The 19,237-nt window shown below is 33.2% G+C and overlaps 1 protein-coding gene across 1 annotated transcript; it reads left to right on the top strand.

Annotated features, from left to right (window-relative positions):
* Positions 1-16,806: 16,806 nt before the first annotated feature.
* LOC130891589 (uncharacterized) lies at positions 16,807-17,274 on the top strand. The gene has a single exon (XM_057796416.1). The coding sequence runs from the start codon at positions 16,807-16,809 to the stop codon at positions 17,272-17,274; it is 468 nt and encodes a 155-aa protein (XP_057652399.1).
* The last annotated feature ends 1,963 nt before the right edge of the window (positions 17,275-19,237 follow it).

Raw genomic sequence — 19,237 nt, 5'->3', positions numbered from 1 at the left:
GTGCTTAACCTCGTTCATACATGGATAAACAAAGATGAAGTTACGAATCAAAAAGTAGTTAAAATTTACCCAAATCTCTGAATGGGACGAAGGATTAAGGAGATTAGATTATCGAGAAGAAGAACAATCTTTCGGAGTAATGATATAAATAAAGGAAACTTAATTTCGGGGACTAGTGTGGTCTAAAAGTCGAATTCTAATAATATAATAATATTAATAAAATAAGTAATTCAGGATTTAAATTAGAATAATAACACCAAATAGTTTGTGAATTATTTTTATTAATGAATCAACTTATTACAACACTATTAATCTACAATCTAAATGTTTCCCACATGTCAATAATCTATATTTTTTACGGGTAGAATGAAACATTGCATTTATTACTAAAGTAAGCTGCTAAATTTTTACATGATACAAACACTTTATATTTAGTTTTCCTTTTCTGAAGAATGTACAGAATAAATTCCCTCTGGAATAGTTAAAGGTGTATGTTAGAGCCTAACCGCCTATGCAATACTCATTCTTGTACCATATAAGCATTTATGGACTAGAAAAAATAAGACCACCCCTTTGTTTGAACCTTTTTCTAATCATATATGTGGGTATGAATTGGTCGATCAAATCGATTCCTCCCATCTGAACTAGAGTAGTTTGAATCGATATTGTTTTTAGAATATCGTTTCGCGGATTTTGGGACCTTATAACACAATTGATCAAAATTCAAATGACTTTCATCCCACACTTCTCAAGAAAATAAATATTTTCATCTTGTAGAAGTAGTTTTTTATAATTTACTTTATTTCCACGTAATGTCCCTTCCCCCACAAGACTTTTTTGTTAAGTTTATTCGAGTTGTATTCTCAATACATCAAAAATATATATTCTTGAAAGAATTATTTAGTGGAGACCGAGAGAAAATGCCCTTAGAAGTAGAGGACGCCCACCGATACGTTAGTCTGACAATATTAAAAGAATGGTTCCATGTTGGATAAGAGTTGCTAAGGACAGTGCACAGTGGTAAAGATTACCGGAGGCCTATATCCATCGGTAAACGCGAGTAGCTGTGTTTGGTGATATTGATGATGAGTAATGAATAATTGGCGCGTAAGCTTCTAGCATCGTTTTCTGAAGTGACAAACAAAATATGTTGTAAATAATATATTAACAGAAAAATATGAAAAGGGAGGATATTATAATTTAACGACACAAATTATTATATTTATTGTTATAATTATCTATTGTGTCTTAGAAAATTTATTGTATTTGTAATAATGTTTCAATAATCCCATTGTTATTTTTAGTCAATTGTCAAGTACATAAGTGTGACGTTGAATTCTCTACTGTATGAATTTCTGGAAAGCTTCGTTGACTTCTGACTGTCAGGAACTACGTCAAAACACTAGTAAGGATGTGGAAGGATAAGAAATATGAAGAAATCCGTTGGCTCATTCTTAAAATTTCTTTCATTGAACAGTTGTTTCCTTCGATCTATTAAGTGGAATAAAAAGAATGCAGACAGCAAGTATAACCCACATATGATTTTCAGTTATCACTAACCTTCAAAAGAGACGTGTACAAATTTCACTTCTGTCGTGCTATTAGTTTGTGAGTTATAGAATTCCGAATGATGTAGTAAGGGATTAACAGTAATTTCGTATTTAAATAAAGTATTGGCTTTAAGCAAGAAAAACAATTGAAGCCATGATAATATTCGGACTTTGTGACAGGAAAATCAACTCTTGAGAAATGATATGCTACGTTTAAAAGAGGCAATACACGCAGTGTACACCCCAAAGAGACAATCACCGACGAAAAATGGAAAAGTAGGCAAAATAAGGTTAGATAACCGTAAAGTGAAGCTAATTAAGTTAGTTGAGAACCTAAACATATCAAAGGAACATGTTGGGCATATATTGAATGAATGGCATGCGAAAGCATCGACACCAAAACGTGAAAAGATGCAACAACAGTATTTTGGGATGCCCTTATAACAATATCCATCGACAATCTTAAAAAGAAAATAAACCATAAACAAGTGCCTATTTCGAGGCAAAAAGGCCCCATTTGGAGAAAAGAAAGTACTCTTCCATCAAATGTGTAACAAATCAATAAAAACGATACCTTTCGCATTCACCGCATTTTCAAGATCTGGCACTTTTGAGTCGTTGAAGAAATTATCGCTTAAACTAGAGCTTATTTTGAAGCTAAAAGCAAATCGTACTATAAAAATGGTATAGAATACTTGTATGACTGCTATTGTCGTTGTATTTTCCTTAAAAGTAAATATATTGAACAATGAAATCACATTCTTTAGAAAAAAGGATTTTTGCTGTGCTTGTTAACCTATTATATTCTTAACAATCGAAGAAAACCTTGATAATGATCTTGATTAGTCACTGATTTTCCATTATTTTATTATTTCGTAAGCATTCTGAAATTGAAATAAAAGTTAATGTGTGTTCTAGTATTCATATTTAGGACAGGTAAAATAGGATTAAACCCGAAATTAAATTGGGCGCTTCTGATTTTCTAAATTCTCAGCGGTTTTCGGTTACTAAATAAGCCTAACTAAATTACGGCGTTTTTTTTGGAACTTTCAACTCAAAAACGCGAATAACTCGCAAAATAAGAGAAATTCGATAGAAACTGCCTGAATAAAAAATGCAGAGCAGAAAATTTTCCACAAGAAAAGTTTTTAGTCATTTTTTCGTTGGAGCCACTATTTATTAGTAAACAATAGTAATGATAACATTTTGTTTATCACGCTTTATCATTTATTTTATTATTTCTATTAAAAATCAAAATTATAAACTTCTTCATCTTAATTTGTAAACTTAGTTCTAGTTATATTAAAAAAGTTTTCTTTTTAAAATTTTAAAAGGAAGGATGTAGAAATCGGATGAAAAACTTAGGTATAAAGAAAAATATTTGTACCTGAATTATTAAACTAAATATGGAAGCTTTCAATCGTTACTTGATAATTTTAATAATGTTTTCTTACTTTTGTTTTTAATTAAAAATTTCCATTATTATTATTGAACAAAAAATTACAACGAAATAATTTTAATGGAAGAATGACCAAAATGCTAGTAAATGTGATGGCAAACAATAAAAATATATCGTTATAAAGTACTATTCAAATATTCATTCAAATCAGTTGAAATTTCACTGAATACAACAGATTCTGTTTTAAGTTAATTTGCAGTAGGAATACAATTCACTACTCTCAGAGTGCAATGATAAATTTTTATTTCCAATCTTGTTTAGATCAAATTGCAATCGACTATCAAATACTGAAATATCAAAATCCACCAAAAGAGTATTTTTAATGGTGACTCTATTTTGCTATGCACGCATATCTTGCATTATTGAACATATTCTCTATTTTTTTATGGGAATGTTTTGAGAATACAGAGGATGTCTTATCGGTTTTTATGTGACAATTCCTACGCCTCAATTTGAATGTCGTAACTTGTTGAGACTAATCTGTAATTCTATGAAGGGTGAATTTGCTTCACTCCACTTACTGACGAAGAAGTTTGTTTAGATATTATTAGAAATAAAAAGTTTAAAGCAACCGTCGCAGAAGTGAAATATATGAAATTGAAAGTGATATAGTGCCACAGCGTTGGTTCAATATTTTTAATAGTGAAGAATTGGCGCTCGAAGATCGTTCGTGCTCATGTCGTCCACCTGCGTGGGATATCGAAGTTACGAAAAAAGTAATAGAAAACCAGCCTAGTACTAACACTCGCTTATTATCCGACTCCCTTAAACCTTCTAAAGATACTATACACCGCCATTCAAAATCTATCAGTTATCAAATAGTTACATACGAATTAACCTTGCCCTGCCAAAAGATGATCGTTTTATTAGAGGCATTGTCACTCGCGACGAAAATGAATTTATCCAAACAACCTGAAGATAGAAAATCAGTGGTTAGACCAAAGACAATTACCAGAATCCGTCGCAAAGAGAGGTAACAAAACAATGCTAAACCACATATTGCGAAACAAGATACCACCAAGAACTTGGTGGTATTGAACTCCTACGACGCGACGTTCAGCATTTAGTCCGGACCTTTCGCCGTAGGATTACTATTTGTTCAGATCCTTGGTTAAATTCTTGCTTGAGAAAAATTTGCATCCAAAGGAGATCTCGAAAATGCAATGCGACAATTTTTTGTATTTAAGCCCAAAGAATGGTTTTACCGAGGTCTCAAAAAGCTTGTTGAAAGACTTTATTTCAAGCAAACTTGTATCATGTATACTTTAGTAAGATAAGGTAGGTTTTGAACTATTCAACACTCATATAATATGAATAAAGCTATGAATTGAAGAAAGCTTCTCTCACCTGAACAATTTTACGCTTATGTACACAGAAAAGTACAAAGTAAATAGTGAAAGATATCTTAGTGTAAACCTTTCTGAACTAATTTTGTTTCTAAATCATTACGGTATGAATAATTCAAGTTAAATCCTTTATAGGCCTCTTGAGGCAGATATGAGACAACTATAAACGTGGTAACTCTAAAGTAATCATCACAGCCATTTCAATATCATCAGGTAGTTCATTAAAACTTTTATTTGTTGTATTTTTTCGTTCCTCTATTATATTCTTTCTATGCGCTTAATTATATTATATTTCTTCGAAAAACTTAAAGCTCTCTTGTTAGGCTCATTAAAAATCATTTTCTTAGTGTGAATAAAATATTTTTAAAAATTTTTTGAATGGAAATTGCTGGACAAAATATGCCTACTTAGCCTACTGGTAAATCCATCACTGTGAATGTTAAGTTAAAATTATAGATGGGTTTTACTTATGTATTAAGGCATTCTTTGGAAATCTACATTATTCATAAGACAACCTTTATATTTTCATTCGCATACTTTAAAACATAGAATTTGAGCGAATTTTGTTGATAATTCTACTTCATTATTTTTTTCAAGTAATGGACTAACCGCCCCATTTCAATGTCAGAAGACAGAATTTATTCGAATGCAGTGGTTCCATACGTTTACATTCATGATAAAAGTATTTGGAAAATTATCAAATGTAATCAGGTACGCAATTAAGAAGGCCGAACCCGAACAGCCAGTGGTATAAGATGAGTGAGCAGGACAACAAAAGGTTAAAGTCGTTGGCAGTTATTAGATTTGAGAGATTATTTCTCACCTACAAGGGCAATAGCAACTCAGTGGTTTACAGAAAAGGAAAGAGTTATTGGAATTGTTCATAGACGATTAATGAGATTTGAACTTTTCTCATACCGACCAAATCTATAAAAATCTCCGAGCTTGGACTAGATCGCTGGGTTGGCTTCAAATTGAACCTGTGTTGGATTAAGACCACCAAAATCTATGTGTCTTGATATAGGTGGCATAAGATGAGATTAATTAATTAAGAGTATAGCTATTTTAGTATGGCAGAGAGCAGGGAGAATTCGTGTAGTGAAATTTATTGAAGTTGAAGAGCAGATACTCATTCAATTGGACTGAAATTTCAATTATTGACGTATTACGGACTTCTACATGTGTTGTAAAAAATAAATAAAATTTTTATTCTTTTCTTCATATCACTGAATACTGATTATATGTTTAAGATATTTTACATAATCATCCACTATTTATTATCGTTCATCCCTCGTATCCTTATTGATATTTCATACGGCAACAGTTTGTATATTTGTTAGCATTGAAAAATAAAATAAGAGAGCCTACTTTTGCGTGCGACTAAATATAAATGCCGAACTAGAAACCATACAAAAGTTATGAAAATTCAAAAATTAGTACCCAAAAGCTGATTACACTATATATAAAGATTATTGCTCGGCAGGGTGTCGCCGTTTGTAACGTCAACAATAACATCAGAAGACAACAAAAGAGGGCGCAACAATGGGAAGATCCGATGTTGTTTGGACGATGACGGCGGTGGCGATGGATGAAAGAGCATCATCTATCGATGGAAAAATAGCATTGAACACTAAGCGGCTTTTTGATGCGTTCAACCGTCAATAGTTAAAAAATTATCAACACATGGGCGTGTTTTTTATAATCTTTTGAAATAGGTAATAAAAAATAAAATTAAATCTTTTCTTTCAACATAATCAGTCATTATTATCGCCCACAATTCAAGCTATCAGACTGCATATATTCAACGAACATTGTGCGACAAGTTCAAATTAGTTCAAACTATTGTGATGATGAGTTAACACTTCATACTTCCATTTGTTTGGTTTCAATTACTCTTTCCATGATTTAATAACCAAAAGGTTATGTTAATCATGAATTCTGAAAAGTATAGATGCTGAAAATAAGGAGTTAATCGAAAAAGACAAACATGAGATGGGAAGTGGTATTAGAAACGAGTTTAAGATTCTTCTAAGTGCTCTTTCCACCACAAGAAAATATAAGAAGAAGATTTGTGCTACTCAAGCTCAAGGTGAAATTCCTAATCTGGAAAAAAGCCTAATGATTTCAAGATATAGATGACAAATATTAACTATTAGAGGAAAAACAACAAAAAAGTTCAGGTCTACTCTAAGCATCAAAAACTTTGTAGCAAGTGAAGGATGGCCTTTTCCAGCCAATTTCAAGAAGAGCATTGAAGTTGAGTTAAGATAGTTTATAGGAAAAGCAAAATCGTTAATGATGCAGTTTGCTTATACAAGTACAGCAAGCTGAAGACTTTGATAGATATTTTCAATACTGGTGAAACCGATCTCTTTTTCTAATATTTACCTGATGAAACTCTTACTTTTAAATATGAAAAATGTCATTGGAAACAACAAAGTAAAGAAATATTGATAGTTTTGTTTGCATCAAATATGGATGGATCAGATAAATTGAGACCATTAGTGGTAGGAACGTGTCAAAGAAGTTCCTGCTGCTTATCGCAATAACAAGAAACATTATAAGAAACATTATATAACCAAAAACCATTTAAAGAATTGATTTTTAACATTTAATGTAGAGATAAAACCGGAGTATTCTACTTTTTTTTGATATTTGCAGTGACCCCAGCAGAATTCTTATATAATCCAATCTATTGGACCTTCATATATAATTTGAAGAAGTTCTATCGAAAAGAAATTGTTGAGCTTGTTTTAGAGAGAGAGAAATGCTTTATTGTCAAAAATTGTTACAATTTGTAGACAAAAGCTTGTAAAAATTAAAAAACAAACATAAAAATAATTGAATAAAAAAATAAAATTTCAATATACAGAATAAAACCAAAATGAGTATCTAAATTATAGGTAGTGGTAATAGGAAATAATTAGTAAATAAGTCATATATAAGTCCATGGCACAAATTAAACCAGTATGCAGCATGTCCAAAATTAAATATTATTAATACAATAGAAATCGTTTACATAGTACTTTGCAGTAAATATACCCTCAAATTATTGCGGAATGCGGGAACAGATGATATCGATTTTATTTCTTTGCATTGTAAAATATTGAGCTTTTAAATAATTCAGAACGTGGAGTATGTAGGTGAAGGTCGTACTCCGCGTTCCTAAGTGGATAGCCGTGCAACAACATTTCTGAAATTGAAGAAGCGTGCTGACGAATTAGGCAAACGGATTCAAAGGTGGATAAGAAAGGGAGAGTCAGAGTCTCTGGACATTGCTTATCTACAGTCCTGGCGACTATTTCACTGATTGATAGGGCATAGAGATCTGCAACAGAGCTAACAACAGTGCTTGGAAACAAACTGATATTACGAAATTAGTTCGAAATACATAATACATAATTATCAATACATAATAATTGATTGCCATTATGCATTATATGTACCTTTTGGTTTTGAAATAAAAATACCATTGTAATCCAAACTCTAAATAATATTTTAGTCTCTAATTAAGTAGATTCGACTGAAATAAAAATATTAACCATTTTTATAAACATCTAGGATCCTATTTGAACTATGTTTGAAAGTCATCATTTCTGTTGAAGGGATTTTATTATAATATATACCTGAACTGTTATCAATTACCTTCCCTTGAATCAACTGCAACACTAGGAACTTTCTTTAGTAGATGTCTATTTCCCTCCACTCTTAGCCCTCACAAAAATCAGCCATCTTTGATATCAGAGAGTTCAAATAAGAGGGTAGTTCCCTAATCTTTTACTAATTCACCCTATTAGGAAGTAAACCTACACCCTTAAAGGTATTTTCCCCTCTTTGAGTATCTTATGGTTTAACAGGGTTGTAACGAGAAAATTTTTATGCAGCACATCTTAGTATACATTTTCAAATGGGAAATTCATTTTTCATTCAGTAAATATGTATTACCCAAACTAAAGACATCCATCAAAGTTGTGATGGTGATATTTTGTAATAGAAATGAAATATTGTTCATTTGGACCAATTGAGAGAGAAAATCACAAAGAAACGGTTGACTATGCACATCATGGTGAAATTGTATAAACTGCAATTGGAATTTCTTCTACAACATAATAGTTTCGATATTAGCCCCCAGCCAGTACTAATTATTGTCAAATTTGACAAAATGCGCCATGGAAAGGAATATAAATCAAATCAAATAAAGCTTAAAATGGAAGTCAATTTTTAGACGTGAAAATTCAAATCTTCTTTCTTCTTCTTTTTAAAGACATGTTTCTGTTTTGAACCAACAACTCGGCCTTATTCTTGATATTCTGAGATGTAGCTTCATTCCATTTCTTGCGTGGTCTGCTTTTCTTTTAGTAAAAATGTTGGATATCTGGTAATCAGCTTTTGTAACCAGTTTCATGTTCTACCTTCAACCCATCTCATAATATTGTCCACGCAAATTAGTCTTGTGTCGTTGTTCCTCAGGATAATCAGGTATTCACTTTTTTGTGGTCATTGTTCCTCATGCAAATGTCATGACTAATCTCACACAGGGTAGATTCTCAAGCTGCTCTCAACTTCGCACATGCTTATTTCTTTAGTTTATTTAGAAATCCCATAGCTGCTTGAGTCTGCTAGTACTTCACTTCTTGTGTTATGTTTTCTTTTACTGTTAATGTTGACGCCGAGGTGCTTGAAGCTTACTGATTCACTGACTGATCATATACAAGCAACCAACAAGGCTTTGGTTCCTTATATTTCAAAGAATTCAGTCTTCTATGAAGATATATTCAGATTGGATCTCTTTGCTACTCACTTGAACTGTTAATTTGTCTTCGTTTTTAGCTATAAGAATAACGTCGTAAGTTTTATAGCCTGAGATTTTGACTGATTTCGTCCATAATCAAATTGATTTCGTCTTGGATTAAGTTGAGGAGTATTGGGCTAAGACAAAGAAATTGTATAAAATATATAAATGGTATAGAAAAATTGTAGAAGCATTGAGTTAACTATATCACTCTTAAAATGAACCATCTACTATACCCAATATACTTTCTTCTTTTAACACGTTACTTTCGCTGAATAAGTAGCGCAATTTGTAATTGTTCCCCAGATTTTTTGAATATTTGCACTACGATAATTTTTCAAAGGTAATAACTGTATTGAAACGAAAATATCTAACTTGAAATAAATATATTTATTTAAAATATTATGAATACACAAACATAAAGTTGTTTGTTTATCTTCATACCCTGAAGTTAATCGCGAATAGTTGAGGATCGTACTTTAATTAAAATACAACAAAATTAACAGTTTTGAGAAATACACTTCATGTAATTGTAATGTATGAAAAAATGATTGAACATAGTAATATAATAAATTGTGGACGCTTTGAATTTTATCCTACTGCTTCGAAACTCATTGTTTTTTAAGGAAATGTGACCTAATGAGATTTGATCCACCAATAACATAATTGTAAGCTGCTTCAACGAATCGTTGAGTTATCTGGATTTTTTTACATTTGAAACGGGCTCATATAAATGATTTGCTTTGAAATAATTCGACATGAAATTTTTGAAATCAAGAAATTTAATTGAAAATAATATAGAGAGGCAAAAATGCAAAATTGTATAATTCCCCAGCTTGAATCGACTATTTTTGTTTTAAATCCTTAAGCCACAAAATTCTTATATAGAATGATATTAAATTGAATTTAGAAAAAATTATAATCCATTTTTTTTCGTCTTCATTTTCTTAATACCATTTTGAATAGTAAATCATTTTCTTTGCATCGTTGATTTAATCAATTCATGCGATATCATTAAATATTTCATAAATTTTTTCATTGATCATATATTGTCACCAAAAGTAATTAAATTTGAAGTCAATAGGTGCCTTCGAAATTAGTGAAATATATACGACGGCCGTTTTTCTTTCAACCTCCGATAAGCATTAAATAAAAGACAAATTCTTATAAAACAATAATTTTATTACCAAAAGAATGGTACACTTACAGTTACTTTTCGACATAATCACCGAAGAGATTCAGATATTTGTCATATCTGTGGACAAGCTTTTCAATACTCTCATCAAAGTATATTGCCGCCAATGTAGCCTAACCGTTCAGTAACAATACAGTACAAAACAGACCTTGAAACTTCTGGAAATTCTGTAGACAAAGAAGTAATGGCGAATCTGCGGAATCTTCAAAATTTCCACACCACGCACAACACCATCACTCATGAATTTTTCCCATACACACGGCTCATTCTCCGATGGATTTTTGCAGCACTATGGCCTTCAGCCTGTAGAAAACGATTCACACTCCGCAATTCACACTTGGCGGGAGCATCAATGATGGCGAACATGTTTAAGTGGCTGTAGCACAACGCCGACTGACACCAAAATCTCAATAGTGGCGGAGTGTGTAGTGCGAGAGTTTCGCTGCCGCTTATAGCGCATGTCCACTTACTTATGTCCGCGTAGCGTCTGCACGGAGCAATCGGAGGTTGAAAAAAAAAACGGTGTCCAATATAAAAAATATCAGTTATAAGGATGTCAATTAACAAGTATATTTTGAGTAGTGTCCTATTTTCCTAATGTACAACAAATTACTAATGGTCGAGACATTTCTCAGTATATTCTAATTTAGCAAGTCTATTTCTGTTTCAAGTCCTGTTCTGTTGTTGGTTTACCTTTCATTTAAAGCCCTTTTCACGTGCTTTCATTAAACCTACGCATATATGAACTACTTTATTAGGAAATTTCATCATCTTAGGCTTACGGTTAGCATTAGTGGTATTACTCGAGTAACTTTTCGAATAGATGTGTTCTTAGAATTAATTAGATTTAAAATAGTTTAAGTGTAGATATATAGTTTATGACAATCATCAATAAAAACGTAATGATTTGAATGAGTAATGACTTATAATAAATATATTTAGCTGTATCTTTTCTAAATGTGAACTTTGAGTCTTTTTATTGAAATTGCAAAGACGTACAATTTGGTTAAAAACATAGAAAAGACATCATCACATGAAGCTAATGCTATAAAAATTTCGTAAATTTTGCGCGATCGTCGTCTATTGCTTGAATTTTTCTCTTGCTATTAAACCTCCTGTTTCGCTAGCCCAAGCCAAATCTTCTGATATGTCAGAATCAGTCACAACAGCAAGCAACTTCTCAAAATAACAACCGCGACATGGGCCACAAAAATTCATCAACTCCTTGATAAAACAAAGTAACATGTAAACATGTACATAGTAAACATTTGCAAATGATATGACGCATTTCTTAACTGTTGACAGAAACATTAATAAAACAATAAATAAAACAAAATCACTATGCGAAATGTTATGATATATTTATAAGCAAAAATGATTGTTGAGAAATGGAATTTAAGATGGAGAGATATGTTCAAGTACCTACTTTACTAAGATTTTTGTGGCCGGAATTTGATGTACGAATTGTTCCCTCTGCAGGACTTGGGCTGGGATGTCTTGAGAGAACTGTTAAAAATATCTCCTTCAGCTACGACTGTATAAATCAAAGAAACATGCAATGCTAACGAGGAATGATATACTGGCATATATTACTAGACAGAGTGAGTTTTAAGTGTGGAACGCCTCAATTATCTCGGACATAGCTTATACGATTTTTTAAAATTTTTGTGTACAAGGGTCTTGTGATACGGCCGGTATTATGATGAAAATATTTATTATTTTTCATCTAATGTTCCCTATACCTAAATGCCATAATTTCGGAGTTATAGCTACATTTGCGTTATCTCCGCCGAAGTTAAAATAATACATTTAGCTATGGTTATGGCTATGATTGCTACAATAACAGGATCTACTGTCAGTAAATCAGTGAAAAAGTTTAACGAAACTAGTTCAGTAAAAGATTTATCCAAATCAGAGCGCAGAAAAACTGCATCAATTGATAACAAATCTTTAGATGTTTATGTCCTGTTAGAAGAAGATCCACATGTGAGTAGTAGACAAATATCCAAGAAACTTGATATTTCGCAAACATCTGTAATGAAAATTTTATTTAAATAAAATCCATCTATTCAAAGAAACGTTATTCGAGAGTTGTCAGATGACGATTTTGATAGACGTGAAGAGTTACAAACAAACCGATCCAATTTTTTTAAGTGATGTTATGTTTTGCAATGAGGCCACTTTTTGTATTATTGAATACGTAAATCGGCATAACTGTCGCTTGCGTAATAATCCTCGTTGGATGCGTGAATCCCACACGCAATATCCCGAAAAACTGAATGTATTGGCTGAAATAATAGGCAACAAAATAATTGGTCCCTTTTTCATTGAGGGTAACTGAAATGGTCCTGCGTATTTAGATTTATTGGAAAATAGTATTATACCTGAGTTGGCTTGAATATTTCCACATCCAAGTAAGTATTTTCAATTACATTTTAAAAAAACTGCATTATTAGGAATTTTCAGATAATAATATCCCAAACGACAATATTTGGCTACAACAAGATGATGCCTCACCTCACTATGCGTGTGTGGTGAGGCAATACCTAAATAATCTGTTTCCTAGAAGATGGATTGGAAGGCGTGGTTTTACCAAATTGCCCCCGCGATCTCCCGACATGAATCCTTTAGCCTATTTCCTGTGGGGTCACTTAAACAACATCGTTTATAAAACAAAACCTGCCAATATTTAAGAATTAAAAGATAGCATTACCACAGAGATAAGAAGAATTGGGCAGACAGGGATGTTGCAAAATGTATTGCAATGTTTTCAAAATCGCATGGATTGTTGTATTGAAGTAAATTTTGAGCATCTTCTGTAATCGCCTTTATTATATGTTTTCTAAAATTCGTAATTTTTCTATTTCAAAATAATGTGGATCTACTTCTAACATGACACAAAGATTTAAATATTTGTCTTCAGTTGTTCTAGGTTTTTTGCGTCATGATTTGGATAAATATTTTACTGCAGCAGTTTCGTTCAACTATGTACTAACTTACTGACACTAGATCTTGTTACGAGATTTGTATTAGCACATAAATTATTAAAGAATATTCAAATTAAACGAGTTTATTCAATCGTAGCCATCTAAATGTACAATATTTATTCTAACTTTGGTGGGTATACTGTAAATGTAGTTATAACTCTGGAATTATGGCAGTAAGGTATATAAAATATTACATGAAAAATAGTCAGCATTTCTTAACAATAAAAATCATAAAAATCGTATAAGCCGTTTCCAAGATAATTGAGCCTTACATAGATAAAACTGAAACTGTATACTATACTATATCTTTTCGAGTTTCAGTTCGCTCACTTATTGATAATTTCATTAAAATTATTATTTAATTTTGAATATATTAATTCAATTGCTTTTTTGAATCATAAATTGATTAGCAATTCATCTATTAACAATTATATTAGTAGTAGAGCTTAAAAGATCAACTTTCACTTTAATAACCTCATGGAGCATTCATTACAACTCTCCGTTAAAATGTATAAAATTTGACAAAAAATACGTTTTTATAAAGACATAGCAGCTCTGGAAAACTGGTCTAGGAAATCTATAAAATTTTTACTATGATACTCAGCACAAGAGCACAAGAGTTGTTACAGGTTGAACAAAAACCATTACCTACATCAAAATAAGGGAAAACGTCTATTAAAATGGACAAAGTGTATATGAATTACACTTTTCAAAAATAAATGAATTCAAAATACACAGTGAGGTATTTGGGCCCAGAATTGTCGAGATTTCCAGGAAATTCGTATATAAATAATGAAGTCCAAATGTGTTATTGTCCAATAAATTTCAAGCCGAGTTTATAACAAAATTTCCAAATACTCAGCCTATCAAAATCCTCTGCAATTGCTATGTTTGCAATTGATAGTTTGTATAATGACTTTGAAAAACAATATTTATTCAATTATTTCCGAGTAACTATTGACTTTAAATGAAAACTGATATATATTCTATTAATAATAATATAATAATATTCCATATAAAGTACATCCAAACAAGGGTACCAGATCCAGATTGATTGCTGAATACAGGACAATCTACAACTCCATCCCCTCCCGAAAAGCAAGGGCGGAAAATTCTTCATAGAAATAAAGAAACATAAGGCTTAAGAAAATGTGAAGATGAAGAAAAATGTGAATACATTGTTAGGACCACTGCTTCAACATCAACTTCTAACGATTCAATGGTATTGCAGGAAGCATTATGAATAACAGGGCATATACAGCCTGCTTTTAACAAGTTTGGATTTTGATCTTTCAGCAAAGTGAATGCTGATCGGTTCTTACCCATGTTTGCATTTGTATTATCAGCAGAAAAAGCTGAAACTTGACGTAAACTTAGATTATGTTATGTCAAGCAAGTCTTAACACAATTAACAATGGTATCAGAGGTTTCTTAAGGTGCTTCTATAAAGTCATGCAGTTTTGTGCAAATGCCCTTTTCTTTAGTGAAATATTGCACGCACAATGGATGGAACTTCCTATTTCCTTTATTCGATGAGTCTGTTAGAATAGAAAAGAAACTCCCTAATACTATTAATTACAGATTTTGTCAATATTGGGCGCAGTATATTTTTTACATTAGCTTCTGCTTTAGTTCTCCCACAAGAAAATTTGTCTCTACTTTTGAGTCATCATATAGTTTAGGTGAAAGCTTGTCACTACAATCCATTGACATATAAGATAAGTTATATTCAACTTTATGAAATACAGAGGTTAACTCTGCCATAGCCAGCCTGTCGCTTCCAGGAGAAGTTTTAGTTGCAAAAAAATTTCTTATCGAAGAACTGGAAGCAACAGTAACTTTATTTCTTTTGTGTTCTCCACTTTGTGAATGTTGAATAACATCACTACGGCCGAGCAATAGAAAAATGCAATGCAATATTTGCATGAGGACTTGTGAACATTACCTGTACATGGTTTAAGACACTCTTCTTCTTCAATCCACTCCTCCCTAAATACGCACAACCATTTTTTTTGCACATCTTTAATGCTACAACGTTTCCTTTTTTTTATGATCCATTGTATGTATGAAGAGCAGCAGTACCGATAGCCTAAATTTATTATATTAGAAAAAAAACTCTTTAAACCTACTCACACAATATATAAATAAACCTCACTCGGTTAGAGCTTAACTCCACTGCTGTGAACTGAACTGAGTAACGATTGGTGAAATGGATTGGATGACATAGTGTTGTGGAGTGGTGGCGCCAATATTAATGTTCTTTGTTGCGGGATAATATAATATTTACTAAAACATATAATGTAACTTTTCATTTAATTGTTTTAATTTTGTCACTCGTGAAAGTGAAATACGGGAAAAACAGAGTCCGGTTTCACTTTGTTCCGGGACGCGGAACAAGCTAGGGAAATACGGGACTGTCTCTTGAAATCCGGGACGTCTGGCAACCCTGTTCCAAACATTTGTAAGCCTCCCAATCATTCTTTCGTTTTAATTCTACACGAATAGAATTGATTTCTGTATTAAAAACAATTGATGCGAAATAATTATTTCAAAAAAATATTTCCGAGAGAGCCGTTTATGTTTTTGAAGAGCGATTTTATCATCATCACACTTTTGATTGGCGGCGATGCTCTCGATAAATTTTGTTTTGTATGGGTTACGTTAGGCGAACTTTGTAAAAATTGTAAAACAAAACAAAAACGTCAAGCTGTGATTGATTTTTGTGTAAAAACATTTAAATTCCGCTTCAGTTGCTAGTTTTATAGATATATTACCAAATAATATTCATGTGACACAGATTTTTAGGGATTTTGATTATTGTTATTCCCGTTGTCATTACTATTAATGAATCTACTTGTTTGGAATAAAAGTACGAGAAGCTGAGTTACAGTGACCTTTTTTTTAATAACAACAAAGTGATACTGCCTTGCAATCGGGACTTTAGTCACGTCGCTTTTTTTAAACGAGACAGAGAAAAACAGAAGAATAATGAATGCTGGTGAAAAGCACAGTCGCCTATGTGTGCCAGTGGTGGTTGGATTCATAAAAATAATTAATGAGAAGATAAAAGAGGAAAAATAATAAAGCACGATGAGCTTTGAAAAAACCCTAGTCATGCAAAAATCTACTGAACATGTTCAGATGAACAAATTACATTAGTCCCTCAGATAATCCCAGTTATTTCACATTAACGAAAAAGCTTTTCCGTCTCCGAAAGTTTACCAAGAGATTGTTGTCAATGATTTTCTACTTCGAGTAAATGCATTGTTAGAAAAAACACGATTAATACTCGAGACATACTAATTTCAACGTTTTCTCGAATGATCGGTATTACATTACATTATGACAGATAGACAGATATAGACAGATAGACAGATAGACAGATAGACAGATAGACAGATAGACAGATAGACAGATAGACAGATAGACAGATAGACAGATAGACAGATAGACAGAGACGTACAAGGCACGATCGTTATGCCTACTAAAGCAGTAAAGTACCTAGGTGTTTGGCTAGATACGAAACTTAGCTTCAAACAACACATTGAGAAGACAATAGAAAAAGCAGAGAAAACTCTTTCAGCTTTGGCGAACATAATGCCAAACATCGGGGGTCCCAGAGCGTCTAAGAGGAAAATCCTTTCGAGTGTGGTTCACAGCCAGATCCTGTATGGTGCACCAGTATGGCACACCGTCTCCGAAAGAAAAACTTTCATCGCAAAGCTGACCCGGCTGCAGAGAAAGATGGCTATTCGCATATGCAGTGCCTACCGGACTGTTTCTGCCGAAGGAGTAGGGGTAATAGCAGGACTGCCTCCAATAGAGCTACAAGCGAAAGAGAGAAAAGAGAGGTACGACGGAGTTTCGAAGCTTGACGCAAGAGGTGGCAAGCGAAATGGGACAGCGGAACGTACGGCCGATGGACCCACCGACTTATTCCTGTAATCGAAGTCTGGGTGAACAGGAAATATGGGGAAGTTGATTATTTCCTAACCCAAGCACTCTCGGGCCATGGATGCTTCCGTAAGTACCTATACACCAAGCGAAGGTCAAACACTCCCAAATGCAACTATTGTGGCGAGGAGGACGACGCCGAACATACGCTTTTCCTCTGCTCTAGATGGGAAGAAGTAAGGAACTTGTATACCCAGAAATGTGGAAGAATTTTCAACATCGGCACCATGATGGAATGTTTGTTAGAGTCAGAAGAGTCCTGGAAGTACACCTATGAAGCGATACGTGCTATAATAGAGACCAAAGAAAGAGAAAGTAGAAATTAGACCACAGTGAAAGACAGCCTTTGCAATGAAGCAATGCGAGAGTGGATACCATTGCAAAGAGCGAGAGCACAGGGGGGGTTTTAGTCAGTAAGAGTCTGACACTACCCGAAAGTATGAAACCGAGAGGACGGAGGGGCTGTCGGGTGTCCATGAGGATTTCCCCCCCTACAGGAAAAAAAAAAAAAAAAAAAAAAAGACAGATAGACAGATAGACAGATATAGACAGATAGACAGATAGACAGATAGACAGATAGACAGATATAGACAGATAGACAGATAGACAGATAGACAGATAGACAGATAGACAGATAGACAGATAGACAGATAGACAGATAGACAGATAGACAGATAGACAGATAGACAGATAGACAGATAGACAGATAGACAGATAGACAGATAGACAGATAGACAGATAGACAGATAGACAGATAGACAGATAGACAGATAGACAGATAGACAGATAGACAGATAGACAGATAGACAGATAGACAGATAGACAGATAGACAGATAGACAGATAGACAGATAGACAGATAGACAGATAGACAGATAGACAGATAGACAGATAGACAGATAGACAGATATAGACAGATAGACAGATAGACAGATAGACAGATAGACAGATAGACAGATAGACAGATAGACAGATAGACAGATAGACAGATAGACAGATAGACAGATAGACAGATAGACAGATAGACAGATATAGACAGATAGACAGATAGACAGATAGACAGATAGACAGATATAGACAGATAGACAGATAGACAGATAGACAGATAGACAGATAGACAGATAGACAGATAGACAGATAGACAGATAGACAGATAGACAGATAGACAGATAGACAGATAGACAGATATAGACAGATAGACAGATAGACAGATAGACAGATAGACAGATAGACAGATAGACAGATAGACAGATAGACAGATAGACAGATAGACAGATAGACAGATAGACAGATATAGACAGATAGACAGATAGACAGATAGACAGATATAGACAGATAGACAGATAGACAGATAGACAGATAGACAGATAGACAGATAGACAGATAGACAGATAGACAGATAGACAGATAGACAGATATAGACAGATAGACAGATAGACAGATAGACAGATAGACAGATAGACAGATAGACAGATGGACAGATAGACAGATAGACAGATGGACAGATAGACAGATGGACAGATAGACAGATAGACAGATAGACAGATAGACAGATAGACAGATAGACAGATAGACAGATAGACAGATAGACAGATAGACAGATAGACAGATATAGACAGATAGACAGATAGACAGATAGACAGATAGACAGATAGACAGATAGACAGATAGACAGATAGACAGATGGACAGATAGACAGATAGACAGATATAGACAGATAGACAGATAGACAGATAGACAGATAGACAGATAGACAGATAGACAGATAGACAGATAGACAGATAGACAGATAGACAGATAGACAGATAGACAGATAGACAGATAGACAGATAGACAGATAGACAGATAGACAGATAGACAGATAGACAGATAGACAGATAGACAGATAGACAGATAGACAGATAGACAGATAGACAGATAGACAGATAGACAGATAGACAGATAGACAGATAGAC

The sequence above is a fragment of the Diorhabda carinulata genome, chromosome 3 (genome assembly GCF_026250575.1).
Source record: "Diorhabda carinulata isolate Delta chromosome 3, icDioCari1.1, whole genome shotgun sequence".
Taxonomy (NCBI): domain Eukaryota; kingdom Metazoa; phylum Arthropoda; class Insecta; order Coleoptera; family Chrysomelidae; genus Diorhabda; species Diorhabda carinulata.
This window is presented reverse-complemented; position numbering and strand designations above follow the sequence as displayed.

Coding starts and splice junctions, on each gene's coding strand:
- LOC130891589 (XM_057796416.1), top strand. CDS start 16,807: ATGCCTACTAAAGCAGTAAAGTACCTAGGTGTTTGGCTAGATACGAAA.